Source organism: Carassius auratus, linkage group LG49B (genome assembly GCF_003368295.1).
Source record: "Carassius auratus strain Wakin linkage group LG49B, ASM336829v1, whole genome shotgun sequence".
In the NCBI taxonomy this organism is placed as follows: Eukaryota; Metazoa; Chordata; class Actinopteri; order Cypriniformes; family Cyprinidae; genus Carassius; species Carassius auratus.
The window spans coordinates 664238-682482 of record NC_039301.1 but is presented as its reverse complement, the minus strand read 5'-3'; the positions used below and the strand labels follow the sequence as shown (position 1 = coordinate 682482).

General features: G+C 38.1%; 2 protein-coding genes across 2 annotated transcripts; both read right to left on the bottom strand.

Moving 5' to 3' along the window:
• Positions 1 to 9578: 9578 nt before the first annotated feature.
• On the bottom strand, positions 9579 to 10397 carry LOC113068728 (E3 ubiquitin/ISG15 ligase TRIM25-like). The gene is made up of 2 exons (XM_026241553.1): positions 9717 to 10397; positions 9579 to 9597 (listed from the first exon to the last, which is right to left on the bottom strand). Exons 1-2 carry the CDS (start codon positions 10286 to 10288, stop codon positions 9579 to 9581), a joined length of 591 nt encoding a protein of 196 aa, XP_026097338.1. The 5' UTR covers positions 10289 to 10397.
• Positions 10398 to 10969: 572 nt separating this feature from the next.
• LOC113068764 (tripartite motif-containing protein 16-like) lies at positions 10970 to 18005 on the bottom strand. The gene is made up of 6 exons (XM_026241621.1): positions 17125 to 18005; positions 16157 to 16252; positions 15844 to 16077; positions 12488 to 12647; positions 11855 to 11902; positions 10970 to 11627 (listed from the first exon to the last, which is right to left on the bottom strand). The coding sequence occupies exons 1-6, from the start codon at positions 17695 to 17697 to the stop codon at positions 11101 to 11103; spliced, it is 1638 nt and encodes a 545-aa protein (XP_026097406.1). The 5' UTR covers positions 17698 to 18005; the 3' UTR covers positions 10970 to 11100.
• Between the last annotated feature and the right edge of the window lie 240 nt (positions 18006 to 18245).

Genomic DNA, 18245 nt, shown 5'->3' with positions numbered 1-18245 from the left:
TAGCTCATGAATATTAAATCGCCTGCGTGACTGGACGATCCCGGAAGGTTGGCGAGGAACGTCATCGCGGTCTAATTAATATTCAGGAGGCGTGGTCTGGCCGTAGTAGGGTTGGGAATTTCGCCGCAGGGAAACCCGGATGTTGAAACACAAAGAGAGAAATGCAAAGCCTTTGAGTCCATATGCTCATACTACACTATTTACACAAATACACACACAGCACGACTGTTTTACAGCCAACACTGCGGTATTCTGTGCAAATATGAATAGGAAAGTACTTCGTTTTTACTAAAACTGGCTTTATTTTCGTTAATCCATGTGTTGTTTGTTATCAATTTGATTTAGAGGTGACCCTCATTGATTGATTCGCCTGAATATTAGTTACTGAGACTAACTCCTAAACTAAGATTGAATGTCTTTTGGAAGCTGGTCAAGAATAAATAATTAATCAGGTCTATTAAAGGGACAGTGCACACAAAAATAAAAATACTGTCATTTGAAAAATCCTCAAGTTGTTCCGAACCTGTATGATTTCTGTCTTCTGCTGAACACACACACACACACACACACACACACAAACAAACAAAATAACACCATTAATGGTAGCCATTGACTTCCATAGTATGAGGAAAATACTATGGGAGTTAATGGCTTTTGAAATTTTGTATTAAATCATTAAAATATTTTATATGCATATATAAATGCAATTTAAAAAGAGAAATCAAATACAAAGAAAAATATCATAAACCATAAAAAATATATATATATGTATTTAAATATATATAAAGCAGCTAAATCTGTAGCTATTATTTTAAATTTATGGAGAAGATACCATTTAAGGATAATAATCTCAAACTGTAAATTTTGTATGAAAAAAAGTGTATGAAATAACAAGCAAACTTGTCTGATTATCAAACAAGCAAAAATTTGTTTTTAAACTCCATAAATAAAACTGTAAAGGACCTAAAAGTTTAAATAAAGACTTTTTCAATGTCTTTGAGTCTCTTATACACACCAAGTCTGCATTTATTTGATTAAAATACAGTAGTATTAATCAAATAAAATCATTAATTTAAAATAGCTAAAAAATAATATTGTGAAAAATGTTTTCTATTTGAATATATTTCCATCAGGTTATTATAGTTAACTAAATTTAAAAGCATACAAAAATGTAAGTTGAATTAAAATCAAAGTTAAATGAAATCATATAAAATATTAAACACATATTTTATTGCAATTATTTACCAACACATCAATTCACAAACACACACACACACACACATATGTATATTTATGTGTGTGTATGTGTGTGTGTGCGTGTGTGTGTATCAAGTTTCTGAAGGATTATTTTAACCAGAACTGGAACAATTTATTGTAGTTATTAGTAATAACATTACAAAACTGTGGCTCTCAAAGCCAATATTAAATAATCAGAAATTAGATTTGTTTCTCTGTCATAAATGTATGAGACAAAACATTAGTTTTTTAAATTAAGTTAAGAAGCTATCAAGTAAGCAAAGAAAGTCAAATTTATTTGTAAAAATGAGTTTTATCAGGCTGTTTTGCAGCTTTAATGAATTATGTGTCAAAATATATTCCAGGTAATTACTGCTGACAGCGAGGTGCTTTCACACACTGAATCACTGTAACAAACACAGAGCGATTATTTTGATAATTATATTGTTGTGAAGAATCAGATCCTCGTCTCACAGCGAAGAAGAAGAAGAAGACAAACCTCAGGGATTTAATAAGAGCAGAAACATTAAGAACTGTAAATATGACTGCTTTCTGAATGTGTTTCATAAATCTGAGGAGTTTTTAGAGCTCGTACAGACGGTTATTTCTCAGACTGACAGCAGTGTAGTGCTTTTAAAACCACAGCAGACAGCTGAGATCGAGAGACCAGAGACGCTCCAGAACTAAGCAGCTCTGCCAAACAGCACTTAACCCAATAACTAATACGACAACCTGAGCAGAGTCATTACGACCGGCTCATGATTCAACACCAACACTGCATCACTCACACACACAAACACAGACACAGACACACACACACACACACACACACACACACACACACACACACACTCACACACACACACAGAAACACCAACACTGCATCGCTCACAAACACACACACACACACTCACACACACACACACAGAAACACCAACACTGCATCACTCACACACACAAACACAGACAGACACACACACACACACACTCACACACACACACAGAAACACCAACACTGCATCGCTCACAAACACACACACACACACGCACGCACACGCACGCACACACACACACACACACACACACAGAAACACCAACACTGCATCGCTCACAAACACACACACACACACGCACACATACATACACACACACACACGCACACGCACGGACGCACACACACACACACACACACACAAAAATGTTACTAGAAATAAAATAAATGATGATTGCCAAGGCAGGTTAAACTGATGTACGAAAATAATTCAGATTGAAATAAAAATTAATAAAAAATGGCATATACATAAAAAAAACTAATAAATATGATACAAATAAAAAATTACTAAAGCTTTTACAAAAAAAAAAAAAAAAGATATATAATATATATATATATATATTAAATGTGTTTAATTTTTATTTCTAAGAAGAAATTTTCTCTCTCTATATATATAGTATTATATATAAACGCACTGGCTACAGTACAGTCAGAAGTCACAGTAATCTGCAGGATTAACATTAATGAAGTCAAAGCAATGACTATTCATCTCTGTAAAAGAGCCTTGATCAAACGCACTTCTATTTACTGAATATAAAAAGCCACATGGCCTTCAGAAACTAAAACACCAACCACCTGTAGCTAATATAAACCCACTGGCACATTGTAAATACCTGAAAGAAACCTTTAGATCAGTGCTATTAGATGATGTGCTGGATTCACTCTTTAGATTCAGGAAAAAAAAATCAAAAAATCTTCCAAAAACCTGAACATTGAGATGAACAGGTGGGCAGAAAACACACACAAATAAAGATGATTTTCACAGTTAACAATTTACATTTAGACGTTTTGCAGATGCTTTTATCCAAAGTGACTTACAATTGGGAATTATCATGGCATGGTTCAAATCGTACTTATATGACCACCATCAATTCGTAGCAATGAATGAAGAGGTATCATATCAATCACAAGTGCAGTAAGGAGTACCTCAAGGCTCAGTACTAGGGCCGCTACTCTTCAAGCTTTATATGTTACCCTTGGGAGATATCATCAGGAAACATGGTGTTAGCTTTCACTGTTATGCTGTTGAAACTCAGCTTTATATTTCTTCACGGCTTGGCAAAACATACCAATTTGGAAAACTAACAGAATGCTAAGTCTAGATAAATAACTGGATGACGAGTAATTTCTTAATTTCCTATGCTCTCAATGTCAAATGCAGAAATGTTAATCCATGCGTTTATGACCTCAAGGTTAGATTATTGTAATGCTTTTGTATTGGGTGGTTGTTCTGCACACTCCAGCTATTCCAAAATGCAGCAGCAAGAGTTCTTACTAGAACCAGGAATTATAACCATATTAGCCCGGTCCTGTCAACACTGCACTGGCTACCTATTAAACATTGTATAGATTTAAAAATCCTGCTAATAATTAAATGCATAACAAGAAAAGAAATGTGACACCAGAACACAGAAGAAAACTAAATGCTGAAAAGGGCCAGAGCTACAGAATGTGAATAATGAAAATGATCTTTTGACTGTGAACATTTGAAAAGTAATTCCACTGATAAAGCACAGAAGCACATTGTCACTCAGCAGGACTCTCTCTCTCTCTCTCTCTCTCTCTCTCTCTCACACACACACACACACACCATTTATTCAGATTCATGTTATTCAGTGACAGAAGTTCAGTTGCAGTATTAATGATATAATGAATAGAAAAGAAGAGACTCTACACTGTAAAATTCAATAGTATACCTTATTTAGATATAATTAATAATTTTTACTTAATTGTTATACTTAATAGGTTTTATTAAATTACAGCTAATTTGGTGAATAAAGGTGAATAAAACAAATTACTTACTGCTTTGAATGATGCTTACTTAAAGGCGTCATGTGATGCGATTTCAATTTTTCGTTTCTCTTTAGTGTTACAATCTCTTGGTGCATAATGAAGATCTGTAAAGTTGCAAAGACTAAAATCTCAAATCTAAAGCGATACTCTTTATCAAAGTTAAGACTCAACCACACCCTCCTAAATGGCTCGTTCTAACACAACCCACATCCCAACGTCACTATGTGGGAAGATTTGCATTAAACATCCCAAATGTTCCTGCAAAGAAAGAAGGCGTAACTTGTATTATCTCTGTTGCCGCCTGCGCCATGTTGTGGAGTCACTACTTTGTTTGGACTTCCAAAAGAGGACACGACTAGAAATCAGTGGTTAAGTTGTATTTCAACACTTTTCCAGAACAGTCCAACCCAAATATTCATATGTCTGCAGCGCATTTTACGGAAGACGAAGACGGTTTCCTGAACCAGTAGCCTGCAATGCATCTGTGGCACAAGGGTTGTTTCTATAAAGTTGGGCAGTTCACACTAATACAATAAAGTAACAAACTGTCTCCAATATTTTTTTCCATGTCATGCTACAGTTTTACAGACTATGAGACATTCACACTTCCCATAAAGGACTGGGAATATTTTGTATTGCAAACATGATACTTGACTCTGAACTGCTGCTAATAATTATTCTTTTGTCTATAATATTCTGACCATTGGTGCCCGTCTCACAGCTAGATTGCCTACACTTCATAATTTCATTGTTGTTGTGTTTAGGGAATATGCAGGAGCGTCACAAGTTATGCTTACATTAATCTACTCCCCACCTCCAGCGGGTGTCAGAATGTTCGAAAACAGCATACCATCACTCAGACTTTTCGAACTTCTGCAGTAATATTTCACTAGTTGCATTCATTCATTTCCTAAAGTCATCTTGATTGTTGAATTGTCAATGCAACAAAAAAAATTAAGACTACATTACATAAGGTGACTCCATGAATTAATGTTGATTTTCTTAAAATGTTTTTGATTGAAGTCACCATCATTGTGATTAGTGTTCCCTTTGGTTGGCCACTTGGAACTTTAAGAATATTATTGTAATTATCTTCCTATTCATACAGTGATGCTACATGAAATCAGTTATTTGGTTTCACACAAATATAAATAATAAATATTTTGTTTTAAATAGGTGTTCTAACGTTTACACTTTAAAAATGTTAAATATTGTAACATTTGTCATGAACACCTTGATAAACTTTTAAATAGGTTAATGTAATCTTTCAATTATTTTCCAATCGACCCTGCTTCATTCATACACTGACTTCAACATTCAGCAGCCAAAACCCAACAATAGTAGCAATAACATTTTGTAAATTTTTATTGTAACAATAACAATTTGTATCTTTTTTGATCTTTGTTTTGCTACTACTGACACAAAAAAAAAAACAAATAAAATTGGCAACAAAAAACTAAACAAAATGTAAAACAAATTGCATAATTTATTCATGCCACAATGAGTCAAGAATAAATATAAAAAAAGGATTAAGTACTCTCTAAAGTTCTATTTTAGTTACTAGAACTCTTGTATAAGTGAATTATACAAAGCATTTGTCAGTATACATAATATACCATAATATTCCTATTTCACTTTGTTAGTTGGTTTACATGTTTTTGTTTTTTTAAGTAAGCCTAAGTAATTCGATTTTACAATGTATAACATCTCACTGTTCCTGATTTATCTTGCAGCTCAAAGCATTATGTTTAGAATCTCTCGTCAGTCTATTCTGATTCATCAACAGAGTTTCACTGATGATGCTCTAGAAATCCTAAACCCAGGATAGAGCGGCTGAGTGAATGTGGTCTGGACTGTGTGGATGAGGCTCATTGTGTCAGAGACGCTGTAGAAGGACAGAGTTCCTGCTCTGTGATCCACAAACACTCCTATTCTCCTGCTGATGGACTCTACAGGGAGATCAGTCCTTATTAAATTGTGCATTAAATAGTATTTCGGAGGAATGCATTCCAAACTCCAGGACTCCTCATTATTTCCAAACTTACACTTATGACCCCGTCCCTTTCTGCTGATGCTCTTATATGACACTGCTATACGCACTCCATGATCACCTCTTCTCCACTCCAGCTCCCAGTAACAGCGTTCACACACACTCTCTCTACACAACACCTGAGACACATCAAATCTGTCTGGATGATCAGGATACGACTGGACTGTTCTACTGCCAGTAATCACCCTGTTGTTCTTAGACAGACGGAGGCGTTTAAATGCTGTGTTTGGATCCAGAGTGAGCTGACGGGAATCTGATGGAGATAAAACATATCAGAATCAGGAATTATGAATCGGTTTGATCTTTTCATGTAGCTGAACTCTTCATGTTCAGTGATTCATCAGTGTCTCAGTACAGATGACCAGATATCAGTGCAAATCATCATTTACATCATCAGTTATAAAACTCTTCTGTCACCATCTACAGGAAGAACATGAACACACTCAGTGAGTTTTTCTGCTTGTTTTCTTACAGACTTACATTGTAGGAAGTCGTTCCTGGTTCTGGGAACAATGTTGGTGAATGTGACTGTGGAAATCAACAGACATGAACAGTGTGATTCTCATGATCCTCCATCCATTCCTAAGACATTTCTAATATGATGTTCTTCATGATGATCAATTGGTTTCTGAGAGGAGATGAATCTCCAGGACTTTACCTCTGTCTGAGATCTTCTTGAGCTCCTCTTTGCAGAAATCCTCCAGTTTGTCTCTCAGCTGATGGACAGATTCTCTCAGACCAGCAGAAGAGACGAGAGAACTGAAGGGATCTTCATTTATGTCTGTAGATTCAGGAGGTGCTGAGAGAGACGGGAAACTCTACAGAAAACAGAAATCAAACTCATCAGCTCCACACTTCACCCAGTAACCTGCAGAACATCAGATTTGTGCGGGTCTTGTAGACTTGACTAATGTTTAGTAACTCACCCCAGTCCAGCACTACATCAGCTTCATTCTTCTCATATATCACATTAGAGCTATTTAAACTTTCTGGAAAATAGTTTGGATCAAAAAACATCTCCTAAGATCATAAATCTATCAATGGAGTCTCACTGTAGGCTTGAGTAGATAAAAAAAAAACAAAAAAAAACAACAACTCACATCCTACCATTAGGTTGACCATTATTTATAACTTTAGAGCAGATAGTGACACTTTTAAACTACACAAACATGACTCAGTTTCATAAGGATCAAGGTGCTATATATAATGCAGTTTTTGTTTTAGCATAAAATTCTGAATCAAGAAATCCTGGAGTGACTGAACAATGCTTCAGTGCTTTGAAACAAAAACAGAACCTGACCATGTCTTAAAACCATAGTTCACCCAAAAATGAACATTTTCTGTTCATTTCCTCACCCCCAAGCAATCCAACAAATAGTTTTTGTCTCTCTCTCTTCTTAAGTAGAGCAGTAAAGAGGTTTTTAGCTGAAACCTTGGTCTTTAGTGATTCATAAAATACAAGTTAGCGGTTTCCCATCTTTGATATTTAATTGTGATACTTAATATTCTAATTGTGTACATACTATATCATTGCATGATTATGTAAATTAACTAGTGAAGTGAACCAGTTCTTTGAAATGAACTGTCTGAGAGAACTGGATTTCCAAGTTGCCTGAGGGTCTGGATTACTGGTAATAAAGTTCAGTTTCTTGTGCAGACAGATCGTTATGCTTCATAAGACCTCAGTATATTGTCAGGAGCCACGAGTATTCATTTTGTGTTTCCTGATTTTCTTTATTTTTAGTCTCAAGAAAGTGCAGCCACTGACTTGCATTATATCTGTCACAATTTTAGCTGGAGTGCCCAAGAGCTCCTTTAGAGGGCTTTCCATCCTTAACCTTCACATAAGGTAAGGACTCTGGACCTTCACCTTCTCACCCAATCCCTACTCTATTGTCATGTTGCCCATAACAGAATACTTGACCATGCCTGGATCCAGCAGCTTTTCGAGTGTTTCCAGACCAATCATGGACCGAGTAAACAGGTATTTTGACTCCGTCAAGGAATGCATTCCTTCAAGGACCTCATTTAAGATTTCCAGACATTGCATATCTCTCTCTATGTGTGAGATTGTTTGTGGGGGGGGGGGATGGGGGTGCTCTGTCTCGATCTCTAGCTGGATTGCCCATGAGCTCCTCTAGAGGGCACTCCATCCCTTACCTTCACCTTCTCACCCCAGAGTCCTTTCCCAAAAACCCCAGCATAGGAACTGATTACAAACACAACTGATTACAGTTGTACTCAAGTAAAGGTGGCATTGGCGCAGTGGATAAGACACATGCCTTTGGTGTGAGAGACCCGGGTTCGAATCTTCTGTGAAACACCAATGTGTCCCTGAGCAAGACACTTGACCCCTAGTTGCGTTGGCTAAATGTAAATTAACACGCACACATTGCTAAGTCTGAATTAGCTCTTAAGAGACATTCCTAAGCATTTCATTGTTTCCTTGCCTATGTATTTTTGTCTTTGGATTGTTCCCTGGTTTGTGATTGTTGGCTGCCTGCTCTGACCAATGCCTGTTATTTGGATTACTCTTTTGTCTTGCCGTGGGACATAGCTGTTTGCTGGTGTTTGACCCTGCCAGTTTAAACTACGCTCTGTAATACAGCTTGCACCTGGATCCCTTATTCCATTGTCATGCCGCCCAATCACCAAGGATCACAGTTTCAGTTGAAAACTAATTATTTGTGACACCTTCAATTTTTGTCTGATATCCCTGTTTGACTGATTGCTAATATACGGCTTTGAAGATGTATACTTTGAAGATCACCTGATCCATATTTTAAAAAGTTGAAAAGTTTGTAAAATGTTTAACTGTAAGTGGCGCTAGTGATGTTCGGCAGCTACATATATCTTCCAGAACAGAGAGCTGATAGAAGATGATTATATAATAAGAGATTCATGAAATGTTTCTCTGTGAGTCTCTGTCACAGCAGGATCTGCTCAAGTCCACTATGATCCTGTTCTTCTAGATCTGTGTTACCTGCAGGAACTGGATGTGATCCTGTGTGTGTGAAAGCTTCTCCAGCTCAGCGTCTCTCCTCCTCAGATCATTGATCTCCTGCTCCAGTCGCTCCAGTCGTTCTTCAGCTCGACTCACTGCAGTCTTTTCCTTGTCTCTGATATCAGGAATCAAAAGCTGTACCAGCTCAGAGCAGCGTCTCTCATTGGAGCGGATGAGCTCAGTAAAGATCCTCTCACTGTCCTCCACTGCTGTCTGTGCAGAGCGCTGTTAGGACACACAGTGATTCAGCTTCAGTGAGTCTGAACTGAGACGGAGACAAACTTCTCTTCTTCTCCAGACTCACCTTATGAGACTCCACAGTCTCTCTCAGCTGCTGGAGATCATTCTCTCTCTGCTGGGATGTCTTCTGCATCTTCTTAATCTGCTTCTGCACGACAAATGGATGACAGTAAATATTACAGAAAACTACTGTCTCTAAATCATCATGTGGACAGATGTATCCTGTAAAAGTGGAACTGATAACCAATGGCTGCAGGTTCAAAGTCAAGCAATTGTACATGAATTAAAATGCAGATATAAGCTTGTTTCTCTTCATAAGTGTAAGCGCTAGTGTTAAATACCTGTTTTTCTGTCCTCTGTGCTGCGGCTGATACAGTGTTGTGTTTTTATGCTCATATTTTGTACACAGCTCACAAATACATTGTTGGTCAGTAATACAGTACATTTCCAGATGTTTCTCATGTTTCTGGCAGATCATCTCCTGCAGTTGTCCAGTGGCTTCAATCACTTTGTGTGGCTTATGTGAATGAAGTTCCTCATGACGGTTGAAATGAGTTTGACAGTAAGATTCCTGACACATCAGACAGGACTTGACAGCTTTGTATTTTCTTCGAACACAGACATTACACTGCACATCTCCAGCTCCAGCGTCACAGTCAGCAGGACGTTTCCTCTTCTTCAGTTTCTTCACCAGTTCAGCCAGCACAGTGTTTCCAGCTAAAACAGGTCTTGGACAGAAGGTCTGTCTGCACTGAGGACAGCTGTAGACTCTCATCTGATCTTCCTGATCCCAGTGGTCTGTAATACAGCTCTTACAGTAACTGTGTCCACACTGGATGGTCACTGGATCCTTCAGGAGATCCAGACACACTGGACACATGAACTCATCCTGAGAAAAGCTGGCTTCTGCCATTTTACTGCATGAATAGAGACACAACACAGAACAGCTCAACTACACTTTCACTTTCTTTTCCCTTGAGTCATGTGTTTCCTGTTTCCTGGTAGTTTAAAAAATATGTCTAAAAGAAATACCCTAACTCTCCCATCAAATAACCCCCCCCCCCCCCCCCATAATCATAATCATGCTACCAATTGTGATTTAATCTAACGATCACTTATCTCATATCATATCTAACCATGCAAATTATTATTATTGTTATACTTTGTTTTCAAATTGTTAACGTTAATAACATCAGTATAGCAAATTTATGTTCCTTAGAACTGGTTCTATTTGATCTTGTGTAATCCCGTGTATCAGTACTACTTACTACTACACGCGCACACACACACACATGCACGCACGCGCACACACACACACGCACACACGCACGCACGCGCGCACACACACACACACACAAACGGCATGGCAATAAAATCAGTGGCAAAAGAACACAAAATACTGAAAAGTGTTGGAGAAACATGAGATGAATAAGGAAAATGATTTATTGTCTGTGATCATTTGAATTGAAAGGATTTTTAATAAATAAATTAATAATAAAAATAACTGTACATTGACTGTACATTAAAAAACTAAACGACTGATTTCAGTCAACACATGCAGAGGATGAGAAAAGAATAGAAACTACTATTTGAGGATTTTATATACAAATTTATTCTGATTCATGTTATTTCACTGACAGAAGTTCAGCTGCTGTATTAATGTCATGAAAAGATTATGCATTAAAGCATTATGGGTAGAATCTCTCATCAGTCTATTCTGATTCATCAACACAGTTTCACTGATGATCCAAAATCAACCAAAAACCCAGGATAGAGCGGCTGAGTGAATGTGGTCTGGACTGTGTGGATGAGGTTCATTGTGTCAGAGACGCTGTAGAAGGACAGAGTTCCTGCACTGTGATCCACAAACACTCCTATTCTACTGATGATGGACTCTACAGGGAGATCAGTCCTTATGTTACTGTGCATGAAAGAGTAACTGGAGGGAGTGCAGATCAAACTCCAGGACTGATCATTAGATCCAAACAAACATTTATTTTTCTTACCCTTCCTGCTGATGCTCTTATATGACACTGCTATACGCAGTACATAATCACATCCACTCCACTCAGTCTCCCAGTAACAGCGTCCACACACACTCTCTCTACACAACACCTGACGAAAATAATCAAATCTCTCTGGATGATCAGGATACGGCTGATCTGTGCCAGTGTTAGTAATCACTCTGTTGTTCTCAGACAGACGGAGGCGTTCATTCACTGTGTTCAGATCCAGAGTGAACTGATGGGAATCTGATGGAGATAAAACACATCAGAATCAGGAATTATGAATCGGTTTGATCTTGTCATGTAGCTGAACTCTTCATGTTCAGTGTATCATCAGTGTCTCAGTACAGATGAACAGATATCAGTGTTAATCATCATTACCATCACCAGTTATAAAACTCTTCTTTCTCCTTCTACAGGAAGAACATGAACACACTCAGTGAGGTTTTCTCCTTGTTTTCTTACTGACTTACATTTTAGGAAGTCGTTCCTGGTTCTGGGAACAATGTTGGTGATTGTGACTGTGGAAATCAACAGACATGAACAGTGTGATTCTCATGATCCTCCATCCATTCCTAAGACGTTTCTAACATGTGAACCTGGAGCATAAAACCAGTCATAAGTGTCAATTTTTCAAAATTGAGATTTATACATCCTCTGAAAGCTGAATACATAATCCTTACATTGATGTATGGTTTGTTAGGAAGACAATATTTGGTCGAGATACAATTATTTAAAAATTTGGAATCTGAGGCTGCAAAAAAAAAAAAAAAAAAAAAAAAAAAAAAATCTAAATACTGAGAAAATCGCCTTTTTAATTTTACAAATTAAGTTCTTAGCAATGTATTTTATTAATCAAATTTTTTTTTTTTTTACATTTAGAAATATCTTCATGGAACATGATCTTTACCTAAAATCCTAATGATTTTTGGCATAAAAGAAAAATCGATAATTTTGACCCATGGAATTTATTTTTGGCTATTGCTTCAAATATACCCCATAGACTTCAGACTGCTTTTGTGCTCCAGGGTCACATACGATGTTCTCCATGACATGAGATAATTATGGACTAATTTCTGAGAGCAGATGAATCTCCAGGACTTTACCTCTGTCTGAGATCTTCTTGAGCTCCTCTTTGCAGAAATCCTCCAGTTTGTCTCTGAGCTGATGAACAGATTCTCTCAGATCATCAGAAGAGACGAGAGAACTGAAGGGATCATCATTTACGTCTGTAGATTCAGGAGGTGCAGAGAGAGACTGGAAACTCTACAGAAAACAGAAATCAAACTCATTTATAAGTGGTGTCTTTTTCAAAAGATGATCAGATAAGAGTCTGACTGATGATTATATAATAAGACAAAAATACTGATGGGGTGGCGAGAAGGGGGCAGGAATTTTTGAGGGGTGGCAACATATGGACGTATATATACTGAATTTAGTCACAGTTATCACAGTTTGATGATAAATATATGTGCACACTACAAAAGGACACAGGCTATCATTTACAAACTTAATCTCATGCAATCAATGTCTTGCATTTGAAACAGTTCATATAAGGAATAAGTGACCATACCCCATAAGCACCACACACTCACTAATGCATACAGTATGCATCAACATGTAATTAAGAGCATTATAAAAGATTCAGTGTTATCAATATGTCAATTTATTATAAGAAACACAAGATTTTAACAGCCATTTCCAGCTGGGAGACTCAACTGATTTTCTAGTTTAGTGTTAATCATCATCTAACTCAACCAGTCAAGAGCTACATTTAGCCTTAGATGTTATATGAATATGGTCCTGAGGCATAGGTTTTATTAGCTGACAATAATAATAAATAAATAAACATTATAGGCACAAATACAAATGTACTTTTAAAAATTGTTTTTGAAAAATATGGTGTTATTGTTTTGGCAAGCTTAAATTAAAACTTCTATGAAAACTTGTGTGATATTCCTTTAAAATAACGTATCTTTTTTTAAGAATATTTTACTGTGCAATTTCTTACATAATTTCTTTGAGTTAGACCAAACTTTTATTTTGGTGAGTTGTAACCAGAGTTTCTGTGTCTTTTAATAAACTATTATTATTAGCTAATAAGCTTACTTGAAGTATAGCATACTCTCTGTTTGAGTTTCTTCAAGTTATACCGAGATTTTATTTTGACAGGTTGTCGTAAAGACATTGCCGTTTCTGTCAGTCTGTGTATACGATACGAATGAATGACGATAGTTTTATCAAATGAAATGGTGAAATCCTCTCATAGCGCGCTGGAGTGCACATGTGTAGCCTACATCATACATCAATATAGTGAAGAGCTGAAAACACCACGCGTGCTTCAGTGTGTGTGTGTGTGTGTGTGTGTGTGTGTGTGTAGTAGAGCACACATCCCAGAGATGTGTATAACAACACCTTCAGGGCCGCTGCTGGCCAAACAGGTGTCCTAAGCAGGATTTATTGTTGTGTCCCCCTTCCTCAAATATGATGAAAAAAAAAACACCTACTATAGGGGTGAAAAAATAACTTTAATCAAATAAAAAACTAAATGAATAAATTGTATTATTTACAAATTACAATTTACCTATGGCTATAACCACTGTAACGTTTGTTATTTATCATCTCAAGGTCTGTGCTTTCATTAAAGAGCCAGTAAGATGAAAATTCTAAGCTTCCTATCACTGTTTATAAGTCCTGTACATTAGGTTTAAATCCATCCCAGGTTAAAAAACATTGTCATTTTGTCAAAATATCATTTTAAAATTACCTCAATTCTCAGAGATCCCCAAACGGTTCGCGCGAAGCTGTTCAAAAGATTCAGTTTCCTTAAACCCAGGGGGCAAGGAACTCGACCGGAAGTTGAAGTCGGGTGGGGGTTGCCATCTTTTAGCAGAACTTCACTTGCGTTAGCATCCCATTGACTCCCATTCATTTTGGCGTCACTTTGACAGCGAATAACTTTACATCTGAGGCGTTTAAAGACTCCGTTTGTCCATTATTTATTTCTAAAGATACACGACAATGTATAAAGGTCTCCATTACCTTCTATGTTACATTATGGCCCCGTATAAACAGTTTTTGTAAAAAATAGGCTAATGATTGCGTCATAACCACTCGACTCTCTGTCGCATTACCGTACAGACAGGAGGAGAAGCTCGCAGGCAATTAACTTACTATGGCGTACTGGCGTTACATTTTAAAATACTATACAAAATAATTAATCAGAATACTTACTCCTGCTCACTCAGGAATTTAGTTCCAATGGGGTCGCTGTGTCCATTTCTTTTACTGTCTATGCTTAAACCCCACCTTTCAAGACCAGGTCAAGACGGTAGGCGGAGATTATTATGCAAAGTGTTCCTACGTACATAGAGATGGGCAAAAGATTTGAAATCTATAATGACTCATTTCAGCGATTCAGAGTCGACTCCTTACTTTAGAAGCCAATAACTTTATAAATGCACAGCTACATCATACACTGTAATACATGTAATTTTTGATTTCCCATCTGTGTGGCTCTTTAAAGCTTCATTTCTTGATAGATAGATAATCAATTTTTACCTCTTTCCTCCTGTGTCTCATGGTTCCCTCGCTTCGCGCGCACTGAGAAAGTTTTCCAAACAAATCAGTCTCTTGCATACTGTCTAAAGTCTCTTGCTGCTCTGGCGTGCTGCTGCATTCACATTGGAGATTCACGCTCGTAAATTTTCAAATTGGCCATAACTTTTAATTTGTTGCTGCCAACTGGGGTGGCAGCAGGGGTGGCAAGGCTTTCTTTTAGGGTGGCATTTGCCACCCCGATAGATCCGCCCCTGCACTTCTGAAATGTTTCTCTGTGAGTCTCTGTCACAGCAGGATCTGCTCAAGTCCACTATGATCCTGTTCTTCTATAGCCCCTTTCACACTGCACGTCGGACCCGCAATATTCCTGTAACATTGCCTGGTCGCCTTCTGTGTGAAAGCAACCACGTCCTGGAATTGATTACCGAATCGAACCCGGGTCGGGGACCTAGTAACATTGCGGTAATCGATCCGGAACGAGCGCTGTGTGAACAAAAGCCAGATCTAATTCCGTATCGAAGTGATGACGCGCGTTATCGCGTGACTCTTTTACCGGCTGTTTTGAAGGAAGATCAACATTCGCGACGAAAACACATGTGCAAACTGTAATGAAGCAGAGATCAGTTGGTTCCCCCCTTCCACGCTGACGCCGAGATCGTTTGCTTCCTTCAGTTAAAGTATAACGTGCCAAGCGTTGTCGACTCGTACATTACATGTCACGCGCTGATGTCACGTGTCGTTACGGGATCTTCAAGGGTTGTGTGTGAAAGCACGCACATATACCGGGTCATCACTGGCAGTGTGAAAGTGCCAAATCTAGCGACCAGGGAACAATTACAGGAACACTTTACCCCTGTATTTGCCGGAATGGCAGTGTGAAAGGGGCTTAGATCTGTGTTACCTGCAGGAACTGGATGTGATCCTGTGTGTGTGAAAGCTGCTCCAGCTCAGCGTCTCTCCTCCTCAGATCATTGATCTCCTGCTCCAGTCGCTCCAGTCGTCCTTCAGCTCGACTCACTGCAGTCTTTTCCTGATCTCTGATCAGTCGTATCAGCTCAGAGTGGCTTCTCTCAATGGAGCGGATGAGCTCAGTAAAGATCCTCTCACTGTCCTCCACTGCTGTCTGTGCAGAGCGCTGTTAGGACACACAGTGATTCAGCTTCAGTGAGTCTGAACTGAGACGGAGACAAACTTCTCTTCTTCTCCAGACTCACCTTATGAGACTCCACAGTCTCTCTCAGCTGCTGGAGATCTTTCTCTCTCTGCTGGATTCTCTGCTGGAGCGTCTTCTGTGTCTCCTTCAGCTGCTTCTGCAGGACAAACAGATGATAGTGAATCTCACAGAGAACTACTGGCACTAAATCAACACATGGACAGATGAATCCAGTAAAAGTGGAACTGATGGCTGTAGATTGAAACTCCAGAAATCATGACAGGAGTATGTGAATTCACATGAAGTTTAAGCCTGTTTCACCCTACAAGTGTAAGTATTATAAAAATGAAACTGACAGAGACATAGAGCTTCACACTGACAGTGTTTCTGCTGCGTAATTAAAACTGCATAAATAACTGTTTAATAGTTCCCTCCATTATTTTATTTTGCTTAATCAAATCCTATTTTATTAAAGATTGTGTTGATAACAGTTTATGGGGCATTTTCACCAAACATTGATACTCTTCTAATAGCAGCTGTTCATTTATGCTGAATGCTACAACCTGTTAATATGAGCACCAATATAAACAGTTACATAAACATAGGGAACGTTACTTTTAAAAGTTACAATATTCCATTACTCCTTATAAAGTAACTAATTGCATTTGTTACTTTTTATGTGTCAGGGAACAGGCAGACCCGTTCCCAGCCAGTGGCCGACACAGGTATAGTGAAATTCCCATCATTCCAAGGATTAAAGACTGTTTATTTACTCCCCGTCTCCTCGTTCCGCACTTTTCCCAACACAGATCGTGACATTTGTGTCACTTATTTGAAAGAGTAATTTGACATTTTGTCGTACATTTTAAAAATAATGTGTTACATCACTAGTTACTTGAGAAAAGTAATCTGAATACATAGTTCACATAACTTGTAATGTGTTACCCCCAGCGCTGAATATAAGCACATATGAAATGGGCACATATGAAAATTGTTAGCAATATTTAATTAGAGTCAAGATTTAAATACCTGTGTCTCTGTCCTCTGTGCTGCAGCTGATACAGTGTCGTGGTTTTTATGTTCATCCATCATACATGGCATACATATGCATTTCTGATCAGTGCGACAGAAAACTTCAAGGAGCTTCTCATGTTTCTGGCAGATCATCTCCTGCAGTCGTCCAGTGGCTTCAGTCAAATTGTGTCTCTTTCCTCTAAAGAAACTCTCATGTTGTTCGAGGTGATTCTGACAGTAAGAGTTCAGACACATCAGACAGGACTTTACGGCTCTGTATTTTCTTCCAGTACAGACGTCACACTGAACATCTCCAGCTCCAGCATCACAGTCATCAGAGAGTCTGGTCTTCTTCAGTTTCTTCACCAGTTCAGCCAGAATGGTGTTTTTCCGTAAAGCAGGTCTTGGACTGAAGGTGTCTCTGCACTGAGGGCAGCTGTAGACTTTCTTCTGATCCTCCTGATCCCAGCAACCTTCAATACAGTTCTCACAGTAACTGTGTCCACACTGGATGGTCACTGGATCCTTCAGGAGATCCAGACACACTGGACACATGAACTCATCCTGAGAAATTCTGGCTTCTGCCATTTTACTGCTTAAATACAGAGACACACAACACACGACAGCTCAACTACACTTTAGTTTCTCTTTCCCTGAAATCATGTGACTCCTGTTTCCTGGTTCTGTTTGAGTCACGTGTGTATAACAGGTGTGTCTGTGAGTCTGTAAAGCATGAAATGGCTACTAGATGTCAGTCTCAGACAAACTCTCAATGAACACAAGTTACAGAGAAGCAGCACAAGAGCTTTAAAAACTGCAGAAATACTGCATCCTGATTACTACACTTAATGCAGAACTGAAAACTTTGTCGAGATTAAGCGTTCCTTCATGTTCTCACAAATGGATCTGTTTTCTAAAAGGAATATGGGTTCAGTGTTCAGCTGACTGATGGGAGTGGCTACTGATGAGTCATGTGACCTGCCATCATCCACTGATATACAGTGCTAGGTAGAATGTAAATAAAACCTGATTACATGATTACAGATTACATGATGAAAACTGTAGTTAGTAATGTATTCTAGGTTACCAATTTTAGATAATGTATTCTCACTGCTTTTTAGATTACTTATAATACA